This window comes from Lygodium microphyllum, chromosome 22 (assembly GCF_053477565.2).
Source record: "Lygodium microphyllum isolate KBCC chromosome 22, Lygodium_microphyllum_v1.1.10, whole genome shotgun sequence".
In the NCBI taxonomy this organism is placed as follows: Eukaryota; Viridiplantae; Streptophyta; class Polypodiopsida; order Schizaeales; family Lygodiaceae; genus Lygodium; species Lygodium microphyllum.
Window position 1 is genome coordinate 98,985,774 of NC_141156.1, and position 25,535 is coordinate 99,011,308.

The 25,535-nt window shown below is 39.9% G+C and overlaps 1 protein-coding gene and 1 pseudogene across 3 annotated transcripts; both read left to right on the top strand.

The window, feature by feature from the left end:
- The first annotated feature begins 411 nt into the window (after nucleotides 1–411).
- Nucleotides 412–1,618, top strand: LOC148017434 (uncharacterized). 3 transcript variants are annotated; one of them, XM_087662902.1, is made up of 2 exons: nucleotides 412–495; nucleotides 728–1,618. In XM_087662902.1, the coding sequence occupies exon 2, from the start codon at nucleotides 736–738 to the stop codon at nucleotides 1,489–1,491; it is 756 nt and encodes a 251-aa protein (XP_087519028.1). In that variant the 5' UTR covers nucleotides 412–495; nucleotides 728–735; the 3' UTR covers nucleotides 1,492–1,618. The 3 variants fall into 3 exon arrangements, with proteins under 3 accessions (XP_087519028.1, XP_087519027.1, XP_087519029.1); XM_087662901.1 differs by having other exon boundaries at nucleotides 426–666; XM_087662903.1 differs by having other exon boundaries at nucleotides 426–583.
- Nucleotides 1,619–8,880: 7,262 nt separating this feature from the next.
- LOC148017435 (uncharacterized) lies at nucleotides 8,881–11,102 on the top strand (annotated as a pseudogene).
- The last annotated feature ends 14,433 nt before the right edge of the window (nucleotides 11,103–25,535 follow it).

The window sequence follows — 25,535 nt, forward strand, 5'->3', positions numbered from 1 at the left end:
TTACTATGACAAGTAGTAAGAGGAAATAAAGAAAGCTTGGAAAGGGAAAATTAATGAGAAGTATGGGTTTTAATGTGGAAAGATAGATTGCTTCTAGGATTTCTAGAGTAATAAGAGCAAAGATGGACTGTAAAATGAGAGAGGACCCAAGAGGCACAAAAGTCGTGTGATATAGGAAGCTCAACCACTTTCATCCAATCCTTGAAGGATGTCCATGGTCATTAACCCATGAGTTCATAGTCAACGTGAGGCTGATCCTAAGGGAGACCTTTTGATGGGCCAAATGTTATTTTCTTGGGTCAATGAGAGGGAGGGGTAGGGAGGAAAAACGCGTCCCTTGGTAGGTCCCTTTGGGAAAATGAAGAAGAAGTCATGAGAGGATCAATCCCATGAAGTAGGTGGCTATTTCCATGCAAAATCTCACTATAAGGTAATCCCTCGATTTGGGGAGCTGTGCAGGGAAAGACAGAGCGGGAGGGAAAGTGCGGTGCCAAGGTGAAGTAGCTTGCAATATGATTGGAGGCCATTTGGGTTTGTTCTTTGTTAATAGAAGATCAGAGAGTGAGGGTATGGCAGGCTTATGGTGAGTAAGAGTGCGGGTGCAGACGCAACCATCAATGCACTGATGAGACAGGATCACAGTAAACCAACATCTGAGTACTGCAGGTGAACCAGTATTGTCATCACTTTTCATCATCGTCATCGCTAATGGAAAAGAGTGCTGCAGGTGAAGCGATGGTGAGGGAGGAAGGCGGATCCGGAATATCGACGTCGTCGTTCTCCTCGTTGTTGGCGACAACATTATCGTCATCAGCTTGGACCTGCCCTGACGATGGGATCGATAGTATGAGTCAGTTGGAGAGAAGAAGATCAGATGATGATGATCAGGATGTATATGATCATAATAATAATGATACGTCGAGGCTACCAGCTATCCCGGTGAATCTGATCACAGCCCGACTGCTGGAGCTTCTGCAGCAGACGACCGAGCAGAAGCGGCAGGTGGCGCGCCTCATCCGAACCATCGACCCCTCCATATCTTTAGAAGAATGGTATCAGCACGATCATCTTGAATATCAGCAATATCCTCCTTGTGGTCATGATTATCATCGATATGATCATCATAAAGAAGAGGAGGAGGAGGCGGCCAATAAAACCCGCGCCAGTACTTGTAGCGGTAATATTTCGTCGCAGTATAATTCCGCCCTCTTCCTGACCCACAAGGTCTCTCAGCTCCGCCGCCAAGTCGCCCTCCTCTCTCGCGACCTCCTCGCCGCCAAGGCCCGCAACCGCCTCCTTCAAGACCAGCTCCTGCACTCCTTCCTCCCTACACAGACCTCCTCTTCCATCATTCATTCACAGCGTCCGCCTCCCCTGCTTCCTGCTGACGAGGAATTAGCCATGAAACACACCCTGTTAGGGGTCGCAAAGAGCAGGAAGTGCAGTGAAGAGTTGGATGGAGAGGACAAGAAGTGCTACCATGAGGATTGAGGTGGAGACGGTGGTGGTAGTGCTCATGGTGGGTAGTGCTAGACTTTGAAGGGCTATAAAGCAACCTTTTGTATATTTTTTTGAGGTAATTGGAGTTCCATTAATGTAAAGACTCTCCTTTAATTGAATGGAGTTTGTATGTACACTTTCTTCTCATCAACTTGAACCAATTATGTATTTGTAGCTCACATGCATAAAACACATTCACATTCTCTACATATCTATAGATCACAAAAACATTAAGATTATCATGCTAGTTAATTTATACTACGTTCTTCACGCCTAGTGCCCGGTGCTTCAAACAAGGATTGATGTGTGTGGGCAGGTGTGCACGACGCAATGCACATGGGTAGGCATGTGTGACACGCATAGTGCATTTTATGGGGCCGTTGCATATGTAACATAAGTGCCACCCCCCACTGGAAGCTTTGCATTATAGATGTAGAAGATTATATGTGTAATTGTTAAAGTAACTACGCAATCTCTAGTCAAGAGGAAAATAAACTTAAGATGCTAAAAGGTACTATTTGAACTAACAAATAGTTGTGTATACAAGAATTACGGTGAGATGAGGCAAAGTTATCTTTTAAATTATAATACTAGAAAACTCTTCTTCTGTTCACTTCCCAATTTATAAACAACATGCCAATTTTTTTTTTGCTATGTATGCTACCTTCTTCCACTTGATGTCTACTCTACTCTTTTAAAAGTCTTTGAGAGGTTGCAACACATCACGAATGTCTTGTTCTACTCTTTTATTGTCTTTATGGAAGAATTACTATGCATTATATCATGTATCCTTTAACTCTTTTCTTATTTGGATTAAAGTTAACATCTAATATCACTACAAGGGAATGGGGCAATAGTGACGGCAATTTATCATGCAAAATGGCAGCCTCGCTATCTGCATCGCTATAGTGTCACTATTAGCATCACAAATTTGCATTTGTGACGCTAATAGTGATGCTAATTTTGACACTGGTCTGAGAAAAAAAAACACCAAAAACCCAAGTGCAATATTTGCCACAAACATTTTCGAAAGAGAGCGAGGGAGATCATTGCCCAGAGAGAGAGAGAGAGAGAGAGAGAGAGAGAGAGAGAGAGAGAGATCCTCATCACAATCATCATACGCGAAGAGGAGGGAGAAGTGTGCAAGGGAGAAAGAGAGGACGCCAAAAAGAGGATGCAAAAAAGATTTCATCTTCGAGCCTTTAAGGTAGGTATATTGCCTTGTCTTGCTTTGTTTTTTTGTTTTCTCATTTTCCTTTTTTTAATTTTTCTTTATAATGAAGTGCATTGAGAGAGAGAGAGAGAGAGAGAGAGAGAGGAGGGAGGGAGAAGAAGGAAGGGAGAGAAAGAGTGAAAGATAGAGAGAAAGGAGAAAAATATAACAAAGAGAAAGAGAAAGAGAGAAATGAGATATGAAGGAAGGAAGAGAGGAAAATGAGTAAGGGAAACAATGAGGAGGGAAGAAAAACAAAGAAAGAGAAAAAGAGAGAAAGAGAGAGAGGGAGAGAGAAGAAAGAGGTAGAAAACAAGGGTGAGGTAAAGAGATAGAGAGAAAACAAAAAGAGAGTGAGAGAGAGGGATAGAGAAATGAAGAAACAATGAGAGAATTAGAGGGAATGGAAAGATATACAAATAAAGGGGGAGGGAAAAGAGAAATATAAAGAGAGGTGGGCTCAAGAGAGGAAATTTCAGTATCCTTTTTTTAAAAGTTTTTTTGTTTTCTATCTTTGATTTTGATCATAATGAGATACATTCAGTGAGTGAGGAGAGAAGAAGAAAGAGAAATAGAGAAAAAAGGAAGGGAAAGAACAAGAGAAGTGAGATCATTGGGAAAGGAAAATGGGGGGGGGGGAGAAAGAGAGAAACAATGAGAAAGAGGGGGGAGAAAGAAACAAAGAAAGATAAAGAGAGGCAAATAAAGAAAGGAAAAGAGAGAGAGAAAGAGAGGTAGGGAGAGAATTAGAGACAGGGGTAGATAAAGATAGAGTGACGGGAAGAGAAAAGGAATGGGGAGAGAAAGAGCAAGGGCCCATATAGATAAAAATTGATAAAGATAAAGAGAAGGGGAGAGAAAATAGATGGAGAGAAGTAGAGAGATGGTAGAGAGAAAGGGAAACAATTAGAGAGATACTAATTACAATGCACGCCCTAGACTACACCCTCAATACCAAAGGAGATAGTGGGCCTTTCGGGCCTTCCTCCAATCTTGAAACGTAATATGGAGGCAATGATCACTGCATTAGTACCCATGGATGCCAAGTCACGTAATCTAGTAAGAGAGAAAGCATCCATACCATTGTATGATGGGTGCCAAGTATCTCGCTTAAAGACATTGCTTGTGCTCCTAAGTGTATAGGCAAATACGGGTGGAGCGATGCGAGTATGACCGAGTTGTTCATGTACATACTACACTTTGTTGATTTTAACGCCATTTGAAAAATTCTTTTTGCGCTCTTCAAGGATGCTTTGTTTTTTTTTCAAGTTGTTAAAATATCACACATTACCACCTTGAAACACGAAACCTAAGTCCCGTGATGATGCACGATTGGTGTTACAAAAGCTTGGCATGGAGTACAATAGCATCCATGCATGTGTCAACGATTGTATGATGTTTGGAGGAGACTATGGGACTATGGAGACATATTCAAAGTGTGGTGCTCATAGGTATCAACAAGACTTGCAAGGGAAAATTATCCCTTAGAAGGTTCTCAAACACTTTTCACTTATACCGCTAATACTGTCATATGTTTCGTACATTAGGCATGGCAAGCTTGACAATGTGACATGTGCAAAATAGATCCATGGATGGAGTCCAACGAATATTAGCATATTCTTGTATACGGAGCCACATTGACTCCATCTGTCTAAGCTTTGCACGAAAGCCAAGGAATCTTTGACTTGGTCTTGCTATAGATAACGTAAATCCATTTAGTCTCTGCTAAAAACAAGTGAACACCATTCAATGTGCTAAATAGGGAAGATCAAACCAACTTGTTGCAATTTTTGCAACTCTTCAAACAACCCAATGTGAGGCCTATAGTCCTTGTAGACTAAAATATCCCGCCATGGCTTTCTACAAAGAAAGGACACCTGATGCTTAGCTTGCTCGTTCCTCGTAAGCACTACAAAGTCAAGAACATGGGTAACTTTCTATGTCCATTAGTTGATGAACTCAAGATTTTGTGGGAGGAGGGGGTCTCTATGGAAGACATGAGCAAGTATGATTATTGGCAATCAACTAATGTATGAGTCATTCTCATATAGACCATGCATGACTTTTTGGGATTTAAGGATGAGTGCTCAAGTAAGTGGGCTTCCGCTCTCCTTGTTGATATCTAACATGGCTCATTCAATTTTATGTTGACTGGATAGGGATACTGTGACAGGTCTTATTACCTCAAGTTATCATGCATGTCCATTGTGTGGGCCACAACCATAGTTAGACTCCCAAAGGTTATGGACCATGAAGAATATGGTATATCACAAACACACCGCTTTCTTGCAGGAGAGTAATAAAATGAAGTAAGGTTTTTTTTAATGACCTCCAACGAGAATGAATACCCAAAGTTGTTACCAGTTAAAAGTGGTCTACAAGGAGTCACATCTAAGCGGAATGCAATGATTCTTAGTTTTCTACGAGTTGTTATATTGGATCCACTTATAGATCACCCCATGCATAATTTCAAGAATGTGAGTAGTTTTTAATGTGACCGTATCACATGAAAGACAGACACTATAGGGGCACGAATGGATTTGAAGAAGATAGGCAAGATGGAGGCACTTTGGCCACAGTCGACTTTGATGGTCACTTGCAATTATCTCGTGCTCCTTGGGTCCTATCCACTAAATAAGAGTGCATGGTGAAGAAAATTATCAGGTCTATTTACACCCCAATAGGTGTGATACATTTCCTCAAGTCTACTTTTTCTAAAGATGACCAACTATCAAGTTTGAAATCCAATGATTGGCATAAGATTGGCCAAGTTTGTCTTGACCTTGATAGCAAGTAACCTCAATATTTCGCTATTTAGTGTATGTTCCATGTTTATAACGCTTCAAATATTTGAGAGTTTGTACAGTGGATCGCAATCATGGGGTGCCTCACTCCAAAAAATCCACTCGATGATTTATAGGTTATTAAATTTAGTGCAATGTATCTCACTGAAGGAGATTAAGGTATCCTTTACTATTGAATCTGTAAGGCAGGGAGTGGCGGAGATGGTCTCTCTCTTTGAGAAGTACCTCCCACGAGCAAGCACATGATACAAACTCACCTCCTAGTACATCTCGTAGATGAAGCAAAGATTGCTCAAGTCATGTTTGAAGAAGTTGCCAGTCTTTGATGCTCCATGGTAATGACAACTTTACTTTCCAATGTAGTGGCTTCATGGTGCATTGTGAACCATTTCTTTAGGAAGTGATTGGAGGAGCTACATAGCTATTGAAGATTGTTAGTAACACAAAGATGTGCAAGAAATGTTATGTTCAAATTAGATGGAAGTATTTGGTGCTTCTTTAATTAATCATGTGGGATCTCCTATGCAAGTTTTTCCATAATAGAAATCCTTTTTTGGAAGAGATGTTCATGTTCTTCCTAGGTAGGACTCCATTGAGAGGCTAATGTAACCATATCAACATCAACCATTCCTAAATCCATAATGACAAATAGTTTAGAAAATGTGCCAAAAGTGGTGTCTAAGAGTCTAAAACACTTTACAATAGGATTGAGCGGAATAGGGGTGACCTTTTGAGATGGTCAGAGATAGCAAGTCAATGAGAGTTGATCTTGTAAGAGGGGCAAAGGTATAGGTATTTGTGAGGAGAGTCTTTATTGTTGGCATGCGCACAAGAACTTTTGTGGAGGTTCACAGGTAGAGCTAATTGGATGGTTTCACATAATGGGGATTTAGGATAATTGACAGGGGGTTGGGAGTGGCTTGTGCATGAGTCAGAAGGTTGGGGGTTAGGAGCAACGCTTCTCTCTCTCTCTCTCTCTCTCTCTCTCTCTGAGGGTATCCTTCTCTCTACTCACAGCCTCTTAGGGTCTCCTTATGCTCCCTTGTGCCTCCCCATACCTCATATTTATAATGAGTCTCCGGTACGTTACTCATAAATATATGTGTATATCACGTGGGTTCAAAATAAGGTATTTTTAAAATACTATTTTTATATATTTTTTACATACAGAAGGGTGTAATATAAGGGGTTGTTTACAGATTGAATAGAAAAGGATTATATTTTATTCAATAAAAATTCACAGATAAGGATATTTATAAATAGGCCTTGAATGCACGTGATGTAGAGGATATATATATAGTAACTTCCCTGAGTAATGAGTTAGAGAAGAGGGGATGTGGTTGAGAATAAGAGTTCTTAGTGAAGGGGCTCTTGGAACAATTAGTGATCTGATGTTCAGATCATAAATTTGATGGTTCCATTGGCTCCAAAAGGAGGGGTAAAACCCCAAGACACTTGACACTTGGTTAGAGTTAGAAATCTTTCACATCACTCCTTGTTTCTCTCCCTGTTTTCGAAGTGTTGTCTACTACCTCTAAACTGCAATCACGGCACACACGATTTTGCCAATCACTCTCTTTTTTTTTTCCTTTTATAAAATCTCCAAAACTAACTAAAACATCACTTGTCTTTTCTTTGAAATGGCATCCAGTTTTGGAAATTTATATATATTTTAAAGATAATATCTAAAAAATCTAGAATATGCTAGTTTTGCCCAAAATCTAATATTTTTGGACTATCCATACTAGACATATTAACACTAGTGATTAATATGACGCATAACTCTCGTTCACCTTGTAACTTTCGTGAAGGGTGGCTATGGTCCTTGTTAATCCGAGAAAAATATCGACTTTTTGACTCTCAATTTTTTTCAACAAAATATTTTCAATTAAATAAAAATTATTAGTTATTAATATTAGTTTGTTTTTACCTTAGTTAGTCTTTACTTAGTAACCTTACTAACTTATTAATTGACTAACTAACTTTCAAACTATCCAACTAACTTTTAATTGTGTTGAAATATTACATAAGGCTTCTACCATACTAATTGTTTCAACGAAGACAGTCAACCTACAGTGTTGTGATGCAAGTTGGGTGACATTGGTCAAGAACATAGTTACTTTATGTTGATTCCTAAAAATCATAAGTTTGTATTTATCCCAATTATGGCTAAGTATTGCTTGGTGTAGCTAAGATCTTCCCAACGATAGGCAGTGTCAGAGCATTTAGGGTCTAAAGTCTATTGCGGGGGTGAGAGATAGCAGGGTGAAGGGAGATTTAGGGAGAGGAGTAGATAGCACATCAGGCGAATGAAGTGCAGCTGTAGCGGCTATAGCCTGTACCAATTCGTGAGCTCATCAAGATATGAGACACGTCACATAGACACTCAGATTCAGACAGATGTCACTAGGCCATAGTCCATAGTCGGAGTCCAGGCCCCAGGGCTCGTATTGTGCAAATCAAGTAAAACATGTACATTGGCAAAGCAAAATCGTCCATAATTTCGACTAGTCTGTACGCATGCCTTGACGTTATTTGGCTTAGTAGACTACACATTCTTACAGTGATGATGATGATGAATCATTTGGTTTTTGTCTGCATGCATTCGGTCGTCTGGATATTACAAGTATGTGGTAGGCCAATAGCATTGTTACTGGCAATGACTATTAAGCTCACCGATGAGATGACAGAAGGGACCCCTCAGCCCAAAGTCGCCAAGTTGTGATCGTGATTCGTAGGCCATGATGCATTGCACCATCATCCTAATTAGTTTTCGTGCATGTCTAAGTTAGATAAAGTTTCATGAAATTGATAATCCTTAATATTGAAAGTCTTAACATCCTAGATATTTTTTGTTCAAACTAAAATCTAATGTTTTCTTGTAGGTTATCAAAGGAGTTTCATTTAGAAGAAGTTGTCTTGACAAAATAGACCTACTACTTGAGAAAAATCATCATAGAAAGGTAAATAGATATTATATTTTTCATTTGCATAATGTTCTTGACTTTGTCAAAAGATATTCATTCAATTTTATAGCATGTTAATATATTAATATTTACAAGTAGAAACTTACATGTCACTTTAGGTTCACAGGCTTTTGATGAAGTGAGTATATCTACCGTTTGTGAGGATTCTACACAACTTATAAGGAATCCAAAAGGCATCAAGCTACGAGTTCTTATTCTTCCAAGTATGCATCTAGTCGAACTATTTGACAAAAATTAAAGTTTGTGAAAACCATTATTGAAATACCTCTTTTTTACTGGTTAATAGATGAGTCAACAAACTTTATTTGATATGCTTGGAAAGGGAAAACAAAAGGAAAAAGTTAATCCAAATGTCAACCTAGAAGTGAATCCAAATATGGATCTTAATGTCTATCTAGAAGACAATCCAGATGTCAATATAGATCTTCATCGTCAACTCTTTGGCGATACTCCAGAGCATGATGAAGATGAAGACAATGAGATTGAAAATGAAGACGAGGATAATGAAATGGAGGATGATATAGAAATGTTTGATATGCCAGGTAGCACTTCAGAAAATGCAGCTAACACAGGAGACTTCACAACAACATCGAAAGAGTATTCTAGAAAATTTCGAATAGAATGGACTAGAAAATATCCTTTTTTAAAACGTGTGGTGGAGGAAAAGAATGAGTATATGAAATGTGAGTGGTGTGAAAAGTTTAGGGTCAAAGGACCATGGGGAAAAGGAAAGGGATGTAAAACCATGCAGCTTAGTGCAATTCCAAAACATGTCATCTCTAAGGAGCATCAATGGGCACAAGCTAGACATGATGTTGATGTAAAGGGAATCAAAGTATCTACACACGTCAAAGCAATTAATGATAGAAATAAGGAGAGAGTAACTACGATAATGAAACTCATGTACTTTTTGGCAAAAGAAGACTTGGCAATCCAAAAGTTTGTTAAGATTTGTGAGCTAGCTTATGCAGTGGAATTGGAATCAATGCCTTCTTATCATGATTATTCATCTTATACTAACATTATGGCTGGTAAGGAGTTTGCTTTCTCTATATCACAACATCTATATACATTGCAACTTCAAGAGATATTGTCAAGTCCTTACTATGCCTTAATGGTAGACGAAACAACTGACAGGGGTTTAGAAAAGCGCTTAATCATTTATATTTCATTCTTATCCTCCGAGGGAAGAGGTATATGCAAAGTAGAATTTGTATGACTAATCTTAGTTGCTGATGGCACTGCTGAAACAAAGTTTGATGCTATCATGCTAGTCTTGAAGGACATTGGTTTGAGCATACAACGTCTTGTTGGCATTGCCACTGATGGAGACAGCTCAATGCTAAGTTGTCATGAAGGCTTGGTTGCAAAACTACAAAGAGAAGTTCCTCATCTTATTAGCACACATTGCATTGCTCATAGAGAAGCCCTTGCCACTGTTGATGCAACTAAGTGTTTTCCTTGCCTTTCTTATGTCGATAAAATCGCAAACAAGGTGTACTCTTGGATAAATGCCTCAAGTTTACGTCATACAGATTTTCAAAGTCTTTTACAAGAAATGAATATACAAGTTTTGGAAGTACTTCAAATCCATGATGTCAGATGGTTGGCAAGAGGTAATGTAATGGAAAGGTTATGTAAGCTAATGCCTGCAATTTTGACATTTTGGAAAGACAGTGCACGAGCATGGTTAAAAAGTTAAGGATCTACAAAGTGTTGTTCTGTATTTGTATGCTTGCTGATGTCCTAAAGGACTTAAACCTCCTAAATAAAAAGTTTCAAGAAGATGCTTTGGATATCACAACAATCACTCCTACCATCGAAGTGACAATAAGATCTCTTACAAGGAAGTTCTTAGAACAGCCATTTGGAGCAGGTACATCATATCTTCTTAAGTTTATGAATGACACAAGAGATGGTTTATTACGGCATGTAAATGAGAATGGGGAAGAATATATACATCAACTTCTCTTCACAAAAATGCCTGGACAAGATAAAGCAGGTACTGCTGTTGATAATGGAAGGGGTGATGTTGATAGTTGTGTTCAACTTGCAAAAGAATTTGTTGGAAAGATCATAGATTGTGTGAATGAGCGATTTCCAGATATGTATGTTTTTGGTGCAACAAGACTATTCTCTCCACAATATCTTCCACATGATCCAAAAGAAAGAGAAAAGAAGGTCAATCTATGGTTGGACAGGTTATTGCAAAAGTTTAGTGCTCCTATTTTAGATACTCAAGGATGCAAAAATGAAATCTATGCATTCACTGACACGCTATATTTTGGATGTGAGGGAATGAGTATGAAGGATGCATGGCGTGTTTTCTCTAGCAATTCTGATTGGCAAGCAACATATCCAAACTTGATGAGATTATGGCAAATCCTTTTAGTTCTTCCTACTTCATCAGTAGCATGTGAACGAGGCTTCTCTAAGCAGAATATAATCAAAAGTGATCGTCGCCAACTATTGAAGGTGTCAACTCTTGAAGCATTAATGCGAATTTCTCTTATTGGCCCTGACATCAAAAGCATTGATTGGGCCTTGGTCTATGAGAAATGGGAGCTAGTGAAGACACGAAGACTACTTGATTTGTAGTTCTTGCTTGTTGCTCACCTTGTTTTCTATCATGATGAACTTTATCAATTAACTACGATGTACAAGAGTCTAGACCTTGGAAAATTTTTTGGTCTTAAGAATATGAAACCAAAGTTTTTATTGAGATTTTCCACACTAGTTTATACTTGTTTTTTGTATCATGTATTATAATTTATGGGATCTTACCATCTTATGTTAAGATTTGTTTATCTCTTAAGTTACATCTAAGAATGCTCACTTGTAAGCTCCTTGGAAGTTGATGCCTAAATTTAGAGCAAAGGCGTCAAAATGAAGCTCACCAAAAAGGATGCCTAAATTTAGAGCAAAGGCGTCAAAATGAAGCTCACCAAAAAGGATAAAAGCGTCATTGATTTTGTCTTGAAGCCCAACCTTAGGCGTCAAATTTAAAGCCTGGATGTAATTGAGGCATGAGTTCATAGTCAACATGAGACTGACCCTAAGGGAGACCTTTTGATGGGCCAAATGTTATTTTCTTGGGTCAATGAGAGGGAGGGGTCGGGAGGAAAAATGCGTCCCTTGGTAGGTTCCTTTGGGAAAATGAAGAAGAAGTCATGAGAGGATCAATCACCCATGAAGTAGGTGGCTATTTCCTTACAAAATCTCAATATAAGGTAATCCCTCGATTTGGGGACCTGTGCAGGGAAAGACAGAGCGGGAGCGAAAGTGCGGTGCCAAGGTGAAGTAGCTTGCAATATGATTGGAGGCCATTTGGGTTTGTTCTTTGTTAATAGAAGATCAGAGAGTGACGGTATGGAAGGCTTATAGTGAGTAAGAGTGCGGGTGCAGACGCAACCATCAATGCATTGATGAGACAGGATCACAGTAAACCAACATCTGAGTACTGCAGGTGAACCAGTATTATCATCACTTTTCATCATTGTCATCGCTAATGGAAAAGAGTGCTGCAGGTGAAGCGATGGTGAGGGAGGAAGGCGAATCCGGAATATCGACGTCGTCGCCGTACTCCTCGTTGTTGGCGACAATACTATCGTCATCAGCTTGGACCTGCCCTGATGATAGGATCGATAGTATGAGTCAGTTGGAGAGAAGAAGACCAGATAATGATGATCAGGATGTATATGATCATAATAATAATGATACGTCGAGGCTGCCAGCTATCCCGGTGAATCTGATCACAGCCCGACTGCTGTAGCTTCTGCAGCAGACGACCGAGCAGAAGCGGCAGGTGGCGCCCCTCATCCGAACCATCGACCTCTCCATATCTTTCGAAGAATGGTATCAGCACGATCATCTTGAATATCAGCAATATCCTCCTGATGATCATGATTATCATCGATATGATCATCATCATAAAGAAGACGAGGAGGAGGCGGCCAATAAAACCTGCGCCAGTACTAGTAGCGGTAATATTTCGTCACAGTATAATTCCGCCCTCTTCCTGACCCACAAGGTCTCTCAGCTCGGCCGCCAAGTCGCCCTCCTCTCTCGCGACCTCGTCGCCGCCAAGGCCCGCAACCGCCTCCTTCAAGACCAGCTCCTGCACTCCTTCCTCCCCACAAGGAACTTTAGACACTAAACTAGATGGTAAATAGGCTTATATCTAGTAAATGCAATTTTTTTTCTAGTTAGTAACTAGGATTTTTTAATTTGGAACTAGGTTTTTAGTTTTACTAGATAGATGTGAAGCTATAACTAGTAAAATAAGTGTCTATATGGTAAAGCAAGGCGAATTTCTATATATTACCTAATATAGCCATGTTTATTGGATAAAATTATGAAGCTATTAATCATAGGATAATGTGCATGCACAGTAAATCAAAACAAATTTGTATATAACATCTAACATAGTCATGCTTATATAGTCATGCTAAGTAATATACATTACAATTGATAGGCCTAACCATCAGCCATGTAATCAATCTCAAATAAGACAATGTTGATACACACTTGTAATTGATATGTTTGTATGCATCCAAAATGTACATGTGCTGTAATATACATTTGTGCATTTTAATAACTTTTAATTCTTACTCACATAGCACAAATAGTTTACACATCCACAAATAAAATATCATTTTTAACAATATAAATATTTCATTGTCACATTAAAACAAAGAATAATCTCATTCAATTCAACTCAATGCCATGGCTTTAAAACTTGAAATTCCCCTTAAATTCCCCCTGAAGTGTGGGATATACCTAGCATCCATATAAGCGTAAATAGTTATTGAAAGTTATTTGAGCCCCTTACAAACTAGGAGCATATCGATGCATTAGCAAAATAGAAATAGTTCAAATTGTAATAGCCTTTTCCTTAAATGAAAGACATAAAATCTCTTTGAGTATGTGGAAACTTGAAGAGGGGAGCTCTCAATAGACAGTCATGGCACATGGTCTATTGACTAGGGTAGCTGTATTAAGTTCATTAAAAAATAAACATTTCCTACCAACATGTGGTATATGCTCCCCCTTTCGTGCATGTAGCATATTCAGGGGGGGTGAACAAGGAGTAAGAGATGATGGAACACATAGCACAAACATAAAGCAATAGAAGCACGGCAATGGGATGGAGATGGATTATGCTAACATTGTCATTGCTAGCATGAACATGGAAGAGCTAGAGAAGAAGATGTGGGGTGACCAAAATTATTTCAATGAGAATTAAAAGAGAGTCACAATAGAATTTGGGGAGCAAGTGGTATGTGCATGAGTGGTATCTTTTTTGCCATGCATCAGCAAAGCAATGCTAAGTATTCTCTATGAAACATGTATATGTATTTTTAAAGGAAGGTCCCCCTTGAGGACGAGTTTGCTAGATTGTTTTGGCTCACCTCTGGATCAAAGTGGTGCTCACATTGTTTTGCTTGCCATGAGGTTTCTTTTGGGTCTTGCTTTCATCTAAAGCAAAAAGAGATTGGGTTTTGGGTTCAGTTTTTTGGCTTAAAGTGAGCCTTGTTTACATGCTTCCATGGCATGTTGATTTTATTCCTGAGGAGGTCTTGCAAATTGAATGTCCAATATGGGATAGTTTTCATGAACTTCCTACTTTGCTAGATAGAGAAGTTAATGTGCTAGTAGAAGTGCTAGCTAGAGCGTTCTATGTTCTTACAATAATATCAACTAGTGGAGCAAGTGGCCTCTCGTACTTTGGGATAAGAGAAAGAAGATCCTTGAGATGTTCTAGCTTTTTGATCCTAATGGGATTGAGTTGTTGGTCAATGTCAAGAAGATGGGTGCTTTGCAAAGGAATGCCCAAAAAGGAATTGAGCTAAGAAGAACCCAAGGAGAAAATAGTGGAGATAAGGAAGAACTTCAAAAGAAGTAAAAAGAAAAAAGCATAGGTTGAGGAGGGTAAATTTAAGGAAACAAACAAGCCTCAGAAGGAGGAACCTAAGGAGCAACCTAATTATTAGTCGCGATCCTAGAGATGCCAAAGTTAAAGCAAGATGGAAACAAATAAATTCAACTACCAAATTCTTTGAAGTCTAATGGAGGTAAGATATAAAAACTTTCCCTTTAAAAGCTTCTTGCAAATGTTTTGTTGACAAGGCTATTTGCTATTTTGGATTATAGAGGTTCAAACAAATATATAATGTTAGTTAGCTAGCTCACTATGATCTCTTGGAATGTGAGGTGCCTAGGAAGTCCATCCAAGAAGGATGTGCTTAGTAGGTGAAAGAAATGGAAGCCCCTCTCTTTCAATAGCTCCTTTTCTGGAAAAGGAAGGATTCAACCTATAGTTGAAGGATGCTTGGAAAAAAACCAACAATCCAATGGCTAATCCAATGTAGAATTAGATGAGATCCATAGCTATCATCATTGAGATTACCAAGATGTATGGCAAAGATCAGAATGAGGGTTGCATGTTAGTAGTTAGCAATGCAGGGAGTATATTATTACAACTCTTGCTAAGTGTTCTAGTAATGGGATGTCTTATCAACTTCTCAAAGAAGTGGAGCATTACATGGAGGATTTGCAAAAACATAAAGGTGAAGTTGCCAAAATTTAGTCTAAGGGAAATGGTATCTTATGCGGCTGGTGCTTTGACCAATTAATTTTATAAATTGATGAAGCAAAAGAAGCAACAAGAGTTCACTACTATGATAGATGATGGAGGAGGAATCGTGGAATTTTTGTACGGATGTTTCAATCTCTTTAGAATGTGTTTGTAAATGGTCTATGCTTAGGTCCATTTGAGGTAAAGAGGTCGATGTGAAAGGGTGTTCCATTCCCCCATTACTCTTTGCCACTATAATCACCAACCCTTTGCTTAGGAATTTGGATTTGAAGGTGCAACATGGAGTAAGCAAGGGGCTTCCTATACCATTAAGAAAACACTTGGTCTCCCAATTCTTTGCCAACAATAACTTACCAATATTGTGCGAGTAGAGAAGCAACTAGTAGATGTATTTGATGAAAGTGTATGAAAGTTTTCTAGAGCTATCTAGGGTTGTGACTAATGTGAGCAAAAGCAAGCATATTTACCTAGGATTGAATGAGCCAGCAAAGTTGCTAAGGGAGCCAGGCTTCCAAGTAGCAGAATTGGAGCAAGGGATTAGGTACCTAGGATGCCCATTGGGCATAGGTAGTAAGACACATGTAAAAGGTCATTAAACCTTGGGCAATGTAAGAGAAGAAAAAGAAAGATGCAAATAAAATTAGCCGTTTTTTTAAATGGGAGCTAAGCATTCCTTCAAGATTCAAGGAAATAGAAAAATTTTATTTGATTCAAGAAAGGTCCATTCTCTCATGCACAACCAAGTCCCACAGCTTCTCACATTCACACAATCTCATCATCCATTCTCTCGTGCACAACCAGGTCCATCTTCTTGCATGCACACAATCTTATCCTTGTTCACCACACCCCCGGATTGCCTGGGATGCATGCATGTGTTGTAGTCATCAATTGCGCAGTACAAGTTTTGTTATCAAGCATTGAAGGACATTTTTCGTGGCAATGCTTGGATTATCAACAAGCTGTAATCAATCATTCGTATTGCATCAAAGAATTGTAAGGCACAACATGAGAGCAATTCTGAAAAACCAATAAAAATGCATTTGTATATTTGTGACAAAAGTGCATCATATAGTTCCCTCTTTGTGGTTCCCTCAAGGGTCTTCAGGCGATGTTCCCCAAAGCCATATGGAAATAGATTACAAAAAAAACTTGTGAACCCATCACTTTGAGAAAAAGTTGTTGGCTTAACCATTCTAGAGAATGAATCCAAATGGCAAACACTTTTGGCTTCATTTGTATGCTTACCAGAAGATCCTAAGCTTTTTTAGGTAGCTAGAGTATATAACATACTATCCTTGCATTTTAAGAACTTGTACAATAAAATTAGAGCTCATTGGAAGCTTATGATCATTATGGTAGTCAAAGGCGAGCAACATCATCCTTAATTAAAGAGTATATTTTCTTCTACTAAGATCAATAGGATGCCCCAAAAATTTCAACCATTTGACTAAGCAATTAAAACACTACAACAATTGATGGTTTCTCATCCAAAGCATATAAGGTGTAGAACCAAGACTATGTTTATATTGGCATGTTCAAGTTTGCAATTAGGAGTAGATTCTCACCATAGATCTTTAACCTTGTTGTAACCCACATTATAAAAGCTTGCCTTAATTACTACAACCATATCAGCCATAGCTTTAAAAACACCCATCCATTACGTAGATACGATGTGAAAATGGACACACTAATTCAAACAAGAAATCTTCATAAGTTGGGAACAAGGATTCAACCATTGTATCTAGAAGACATTCCCAATATGTTCTACCCAGGGATAGTAAGTGTTGTAGAGCCACGCAACAATTGGGAGGAATCGATCCTTTGACTAGTTGAAACACATACACCCACCTTAGCCAACTAAGCTAGGGCTCCTTGTTACAGGTTCACAAGTTACCTTTGGCTCTTTATGTCCTTAACCTAGTACATCCAAGTGACATTGTAACACCGTTCCAAGTCCATTCATACATTGGTTGGTTTGTTAGGAGCTGAAACATGCTTCAACTTAGAATTATCACTATCATTATGAAAGGTACAATTTTAATTAAATTGATGAGAATACGTCAAAGAGAGAAACACGCGCGAACAAAAACACTGAGAACAGAGAAGCAATAGCAGTTTTTATTCTGGTTATGTTGCATCAGCTCCTAATGGAAATGGAGCCTTGGAAACTAGTGGTGATGATGATTGAAGGCAGATTCTAGGCTCTCATCATATGCTGTCCTCCCCCATCCTCTCCTGCAAGGACAAGAGCCCCTGCATCCAGATCCACACAGTCCCCCAGAAGAGCTGTCGCAACCTCCTCTGCTGCTCCTTCGCGTGCCACTACTGCCGCTGCAATTTTTTGGTGCTCGTTCCATGCCTGCACGCTGCATTACTGAACCCGGGGCCAGCATGGCAAGACCAGAATAGGAGTTATACCAGCCCATGGCGAGCATGGCCACGATGAAGATGCGATGGGAGGCGGCCCAAAAGGTGCGGCGCAGACCTGCGTTTGGCTTTGGGCAGAACATGGCTGTGAGCACCTGCACGCGACCACCTGCGATCATTGTGAAGCCAGGGTGGCCCGCATGCAATGTGCTCCATGTGCAGGCATGAGCTGCAGGCAGCCACTCGCCTTCTGCCCTGACTGCTTCTCCCTTCTTCACTCCAAGAAGGCCCGGCATCACCACCAGGTAGATCCCTTGCCCTCGCTATCCTCTTCCTTCAGGCAAGATAATGCCCTGCATGCTTTCGCTGCACTGAACAGAACCCTAACATGCATGTCGCACGAAGCCCTAAACGGTTTGCAGTGCACAGAACCAGACCCTCATCCGCACACCTGAGAACAAACCCCTAGCCTGCTTATCGAACGAAGGCCAAATGGCCATCGCACAGGACGCAGCCCAGCTAGTTTCCAGACACATTGTGCAGGATGAATCTCAGGAGAGTCAGAACAATAGCATGGTCCTGTTCAATGTCCCTGGTAGCACAGACTCTCCCTCTCATCCCCATCGAATAGAGCCCCCTGTTCAAAGTCATGTAACTCCACCTAATTTGGAGCCCCCTCAGAGCCGTCATCAGCATCAGTATGCCAGGATATTGGATACACGATCCTGGTCAATTGGGTCCGTAGCTCCCAGCCAAGCTCTTGGCACTTTGGTCTCCAGCTCCAGTCAAATGAGCCCCATATATCCACCACAGGACCTGGATCAGAAACAGCCTGCCTGGCCGTGCAGAAATAGCCCGCCTCTGCAGGTTCTAATTTGTGTACTGATCAGAATACTACGAATTGGAATCAGATTTTGAACGACTTTGAGGATGATCATCACCAGATGCACATTGACCACATGAACACCGCAAGTCACGATGATGCTGCAGTACCGTCGTCATCGACGTCCGTTAATTATCAGGCGTGGGATCACATTCTGGACGACTTCGAGGAGTACGAGCAGCAGCAGCAGCTGTTGCTGCGCATGACTTATGAACAGGATCAAGTGTCCGTGCAGAATACCTTGCAGACAAGCAAATATTATATTGATCTGAAATTTATACACGGCATGACTCTGCCATTAATGGATAAGGCACAGATGAATGCAAGTACGATGTTCCTCAAGGGTACTGGGGCCAGATTTTGGACAAATTCGACAAATATGAGTGCTGGACGCACAAACCAAGAACGGTATATGTACTGAGCATTCGCCGGTGAGCAGAGTCGATCCACTGCTAGCAGATGATTATCTGCAATATAATATGGTTATGAATGTAGGCGGTACCTGCATGAGTACCCATTGTCCCTCTCAGTTTGCAGAAATTGGTAGCAGAAATATATTCCCCTGGTGCCATGCAGAGCAACAAGAACCACTGTCTGAATTAATAGCAGAAAAATCCACTGGCACCACGGACGCAGGTGATCAACATGATGACAGTATGTCTGTAGTGCAGACGTTGAAGACCGATAAGGATGATTAGTTCCAATTGATGCATGACTACATGCATACATGCCACGGTATTGATGAAGCAAGCATACCGTCCTCGACGTCTGTTCCGCAGTCCTGGGATCAATGTCTTGACGACTTTGAGGAGTACAATCGGCAGCAGCAGCTACGTAACATGAATCATGATCAGGTGAGCGTGCCGCAGATAGCCCCCCTGCTCGTCTGATAGCCAGTGTGGTGGGAACTCCACATGCCTGCCCGACTCTACAACTGGCCTCACCAAGGTCTCTTTGTGCAACAAGGGCTACCTCTGGGAATCGAGCACAAGCATATGCCCCGAAGGTACTGTGCTTGTTTGCTATTTTGGTAACTTTTTACTGTTTACCTTCATGGTAATTGTGTCACCAATAACCGAATAGGTATTTGCATTTCCAAAACCTCATGGAGGTAAAATTATTGCTGCTGGAGAGGTATATATCATCTTCAAAATGACTGCAATTTCAGTCCTCCACCGACAGTCAGTTGAAAAGTTATGTAGAGAGCCATAGGGCTGGAGGTTTCCTGGCACTAAGCTGGGTGGTTTTTTGCTATTTTAGTCTGGGCATCAGCCAACTGCTATTATTTGGGATGTGACAAATGGGTCTTGCCTAGCTGAGTTGAAATTGCTACTGTTATCAAGTATGGCAGTGTGTTGTTCCTTGGAATCATAATGCCAAATGTGGTGGAAGCTTCTCAACTTGCTAACTTACCTATATCCATCATAGTGGCTCTGTTGACAGTCGTCAGTTTTTTTAAGAAAGGCCCTTGATTCTGAAAATCATTTGGCCCATGTTACTTGCCATGTGAGCTATATTTGCATGCTTGGAAAAGGTCTAGAGTTGTAGCTAGCAATCAAAATACTGGTTGCTACTTGTGGAGAGAGCTTGTTGTAACAGTCAGGATTTTTGAGAGCTGCTTAGAAGAAGGGACTGTGGGCTGCAGGAATAGAGAGATCATGAAGAATTCGGTCACTTCAGGCGATAATCGGCGAATTCGATCAAGATATCCTGAACAACAGCAACCTCCTCGAGATCAAGGCCAACATGGCTACAAAGGATTCTGATCCATCTGATCAGTCTGGCCATATCATGAATCAAGTGAATCGAGCTGATATTGCAGGGTCAGGTGGTATGATTAGCATGTCCTTAAATTGGCCATGGACATCCATGCTACTTAGCGGATCAAGCCCATGCAACACTGGTCAAGCATGTGCTGCAGCTCAACAACATGGGTGGATCAAGAGGCATGATTGGTGATGATGATCTACAGAATTTGCAGGATAACTTCAATTGGGTATCTTCTGCTGCTAGACATCTTCAAGTTGATAACTCAGCAAAGTGATGGATTTGGAGTTAGTAAACAGCAGCCTGAATGCAGGTTTGGTTGGAGACGCTGGTTCTGGTGGCCTCTGGAGTCAATCTGTCTTCTCAACCATGCATCATGAATAACCCTGCATCATTGTCCTACCATCATCAGCATCAACATCACAATGTGAGATCAGCTGGAGCTGGACTAGCTGCTGCAGCAGCTTGTTGTGATTTGAAGGTACATCTATATTACATCATCATCTTGCATTTTCTTGCAAGCACAATATTACAAGACCTGACATTGGTGGTTGTCATGCCTGTTTTAAGTACGATCAACCCTGTAGTCAAACAAGAATATCAAGATGTGCAAGTACCATTAAACTGGCCTCCAGTGCTTGATCAACATAAAATCATTATGCATAATCCTCTGAATCCATTGATGAATATTAGTGCTCCTAGTGATCACAGACTGGCCTGTCAAAACCAGATCAATTCAAACCTGAGCTCTATGCAAGCTGTGACAAATAGTTTATTTGTTAATTATTTACATCATGGAGCTTTGCCAGCTATATCAATAGTAGGGCAACACATGCAGAATCCAGGTATCATGAATAACCTTGCATCATTGTCCTACCATCATCAGCATCAACATCACAATGTGAGATCAGCTGGAGCTGGACTAGTTGCTGCAGCAGCTAGTAGTTGTGATCTGAAGGTACATCTATATTACATCATCATCTCTTAAAAGGGACACCACTAGCCAAGAGTACGTTGATGGTCAGGTTTTCTCACTCTCAATGTTCAAAATGTGTGCTAATATTTCAAGGACTAGCAACATCAAGCACCATGGCATGGATTTCATTAGAGGCGCCATTAGTAATGTTTAAGCACATGTACTAATTACCGAAAATTTTGGTTTCCAGCTTGCAAGTTGTCTGTGGGATGCTACCTTAAGATAATCAAATATGAAATGCCAAAGGATCATGACACAAAGGAAGTAATCACAAATGATCAGGTGAGAGTTTTAAGAATTCTTCTTGTCCTTTTCTTCAACATGGGTTTTTTAGTAGTGGATCAAATTTGAAGAGATGCAACATTGACTTGATTCTTACGAGGACATGTTTTGTAGTCAAATGTCTGCATGCATCAAAAGTGGTGGTTTTGCTGGTCTACTTGAAAGAGGTAAAGAAAGAGATCATTGGCTCCATTTATGAAGGCAAATCACAACAACTACTTGAAGGAAGAGAGAAGACATTCTTGTAGTTGCAAATGAAGACAACTTGTAACTAGGTTGGGATTTCCAGGTACTTTCCTACTTAGGGGTGGTCTAATAATGTTTTTAGAGAAAGTATGTTTGCTCCAATCATGCATTGAATTGTGTTTGAAAATTTAGAGCATATCTTTCCTCTCTCAATACTAGGTGGTAAACTTCATATAGTTTATGAAGTGGTTTGAAAAAGCTTTTATGTTGTGTAGAGTATGGTTTGTTGGCTACATGTTGGTAGGGTCTTTTCCCACTATTTTGGAGCTTGTGGTAGCATATGAGCTTGAGAAGATCTTGTGGGTTGGGAGCAGCTTCAGGGAGATGCTTGACATCAAGAGAGCTTGGGCAGTTGTTCCTTCATACTAGGTTTGCCTAGCTCCTTGGCTTCTCTTTCCCAATCCCCCCCAAATGGCCTTACGAGGCCTTGTATTCATGATGTCTGATGTCAGCTTTCAGCTCCAGCTATGTTGTTGAGCCCTTGGTAGTTCTTTAATGGTTCTGAATAGTACAATTAGCCACACTTTATTTTGCCAGAAAAGGCTGAATTGGTGGGTCAAGAGGCATTAAGTGGTGGGCAGGAAAGTCGAAGACAGAGCTTGAGGAAGGAATAATAGGGAAGGGAGCTGATGTATGATGTACAGAAAGTTTTACACTAGAAAGGAGAGGGGTGGGTCAGGCCGAGGATAAGTAAGGATGGGCATGGCAAGCTGGGAGGGGCTACCTTATGATTTTGTAAAACACTATTGCTAGGTTTTTCTGTGATTCTGTAGTATTAGGTGGTGTTAAGGTGTAACCAACTAAAAGCTTTGTATGTATGAGTGTATAAACAATGAATTTGGTTTCTTTATAATGCTATCAGTATACTAACTCCAAAATTTGCAACCATCACGTGAAGGATCGCAAGCTGCAACTTTACATGGTGCTAATTTTAACTCTTCAAACAGGTTATCGCTGAGGGAGCAACAACACATCATTTGAAATTATTGATCCCTACATTGCTCAGGTACGAATTTTCACCAACAAAAATCTTAATTTTGATGCACAATCATTATCAATTTTTTTTCTAGGACAGCAATTAAGAACATAGTGCATGCCTTTCTCCTTTGAAGCACCCCCTATCATAGGCCCTGTCAAAAAGCATGTGGATAGACATGTTTGGGAGTACACTCATCAGTGCAAACATCACTAGCAGCAATGGGTAAGCTAAGGACTGCAGGCTCACGGTGACATGTGGAAGAAGTAGGAGATGTATTTAGTAGATTTCAGGCTAAATTCCATGATGGACAGAATCTGTAGAGGTAAACTAAAAAATGATCCCTTTTGTATCGACTTCTTGGAGCTTAATGAATTAATAAGAATCATTGGGCATATTGGATTTGAAGGAGTGGCTTCTTGAGTTCTCTTGAGACCATCTATGGATTAGTACTTTAGTTCACCTTGGATATTCAATAGCTAGGACCAATCTAACTTCTTGTGAAATATGGCTTGCTTGTAGGACATTTTTCATCAACATCATCATTTCTAATAAGAGTATCAATGTTTAGCTAGTATTTGAGCAAATCAAGGCTTATTTCTTGTGAATCTTTGTCTAATCTTTTAGATGAAGCCTATGCGCACTTGAAACCTCACTACTGAGAGGCTTGTTCTATCTAGCAGCTTTTCCCTATGGAGTCAGAGTGGTTATGGTAGGAGCTCTTCTAGACACATGCAATGCCAACAATGTGCTTGGAGGAGGTGAAGCATATCAAACCCTGGATTGCCACCACAAGGTATGTATCCTTATGAAGGAAATCCATAGAAGGTACATCTATTGCTACTTTGGTGCTCTTACATTAGATGCACCTCTTGCTACTTTGGTTGTAGCAAGCCCAATAAAAGGTTAGATTGGTTGAAGTTTGAGCTTGATGGATCTGTATGTTTCATCCACCTATCTAAAAAACTTGCTAAAACATTGAAAATGAAGAATGTAAGTTGAGGGTTTTGATATCCTATTTGCATGTAGTGGTAAGCTAAATCAATTTGACTTGGTATGATACTTCAATCTATTGGATTCCTATCTTGTGGGCAAACTCAACACTAGCATATGTGTTTGGTAAATCTTATTGTTTGAGAGTCTAGATAGCTTTGCATATTCCCACAAGAGTATTCATTGATTTGGATGGGCATTACATTTATCCCCATTAGTAAGTATGATACAATATGGTTCCATGAACAAATGATTTAAATATCATTTGATTATTTGTCTTGTTGTGGATAGGCCTACAGGGTTTGAAGCATACAACCAGTAGAGTAGATCTATGTTGTGGAGCTATGGGAGATTGCAGTGCTTTTAGGATCAAAGGGAAGGAAGTTTGCTAAAAATGGTAGGTCTTCTCTCTTTGCTCTGAGCTTTTTTCGCTATGTACATGTTTGAGCCTTTTGATATCCTTGCTGATTGTAAGCACAAAATGTATCTAGGGACAACATTGTTGGTGAAGCAACAAGAATCTGCATTTTAAAAAAAAGGAAGGGAGGCTTAGGAAGAGCTAACAAGACTTAATTTTTTTAATGGTGGAGTAGATCCGAAGAGGATGACAACTCTAGACCTACCTTAGGTGCTGTAGAACATGGTGAAGTAGAGAGAATGTAGTGTTCAAGACAAAATTTTTTAAGTGGATTCAATCACAATTCTATTGCTAACAATACAACATTGTGAACAAATCGTGATTAGTTTTCTCACATGATATATTAGTGTGATAATGTTGTATTAATGGTTCCAACTAGTTTTCTTGTATAGGAAAACTTTACTATATGTATGGTTTCAACTAGTTTTTTTATCTAGGAATATTTTACTAGATCATCAACTAGGAATTTTAAAAATTTTCTATATAGAAATATTTTACTAGATCACTAACTTGTAAAGTGTTCCACTTCTACTAGTTGAGACTTTTTCTAGATACTTTGATAAGTATCTAGAAAATTTCTCTTTTTTTTCTATATGGATAGGTGTCTAAAGTTCCTTGTGCCCTACACAGACCTCCTCTTCCATCATTCATTCACAGCATCCGCCTCCCCAGCTTCCTGCTGACGAGGAATTAGCCATGAAACACACCCTATTAGAGGTCGCAAAGGGCAGGAAGTGCAGTGAAGAGTTGGACGGAGAGGAAAAGAAGTGCTACCATGAGGATTAAGGAGGAGGAGATGGTGGTGGTGGTGCTCATGCTGGGTAGTGCTAGACTTGGAAGGGCTATAAACCAACCTTTTGTATATTTTTTGGAGGTAATTGAAGTACCATTAATGTAGAAGACTCTCCTTTAATTGAATGGAGTTTGTATGTACACTTTCTTCTCATCAACTTGAACCAATTACGTATTTGTAGCTCACATACATAAAACACATTCACATTCTCTACATATCTATAGGTCACAAAAACATTAAGATTATCATGCTAGTTAATTTATACTAGGTTCTTCATGCCTTCAAGCAAGGATTCATTGTGTGTGGGTGGGTGTGCACATTGCAATGTACGTGGGCAGGCATGTGTGACACGCATAGTGCATTTTATGGGGGTGTTGCATACGTAACGCGTGCTCCAACCCCCCCCCCCCCCCCCGCCAAAAGCTTTGCATTATAGAAGTAGAAGATTATATGTGTAATTGTTCTAGTCAGGAGGAAAACTTAAGATGCTAACAGGTACTATTTAAACTAACAAATAGTTGTGTATACAAGAGTTAGGGTGAGATGAGCCAAAGTTAGCTTTTAAATTATAATCCTAGAAAACTCTTCTTCTCTTCACTTCCCAATTTATAAACAACACGCCAAAAAACATTTCACTATGTATGCTACCTTCTTCCACTTGATGTCTACTCATTTAAAAGCCTTTGAGAGGTTGCAACAAATCACGAATGTCTTCTCTCTACTCTTTTAAGA

What these genes read in the sequence shown, in the direction of transcription:
- LOC148017434 (XM_087662902.1), top strand. Translation starts at nt 736, where the DNA reads ATGGTGAGGGAGGAAGGCGGATCCGGAATATCGACGTCGTCGTTCTCC.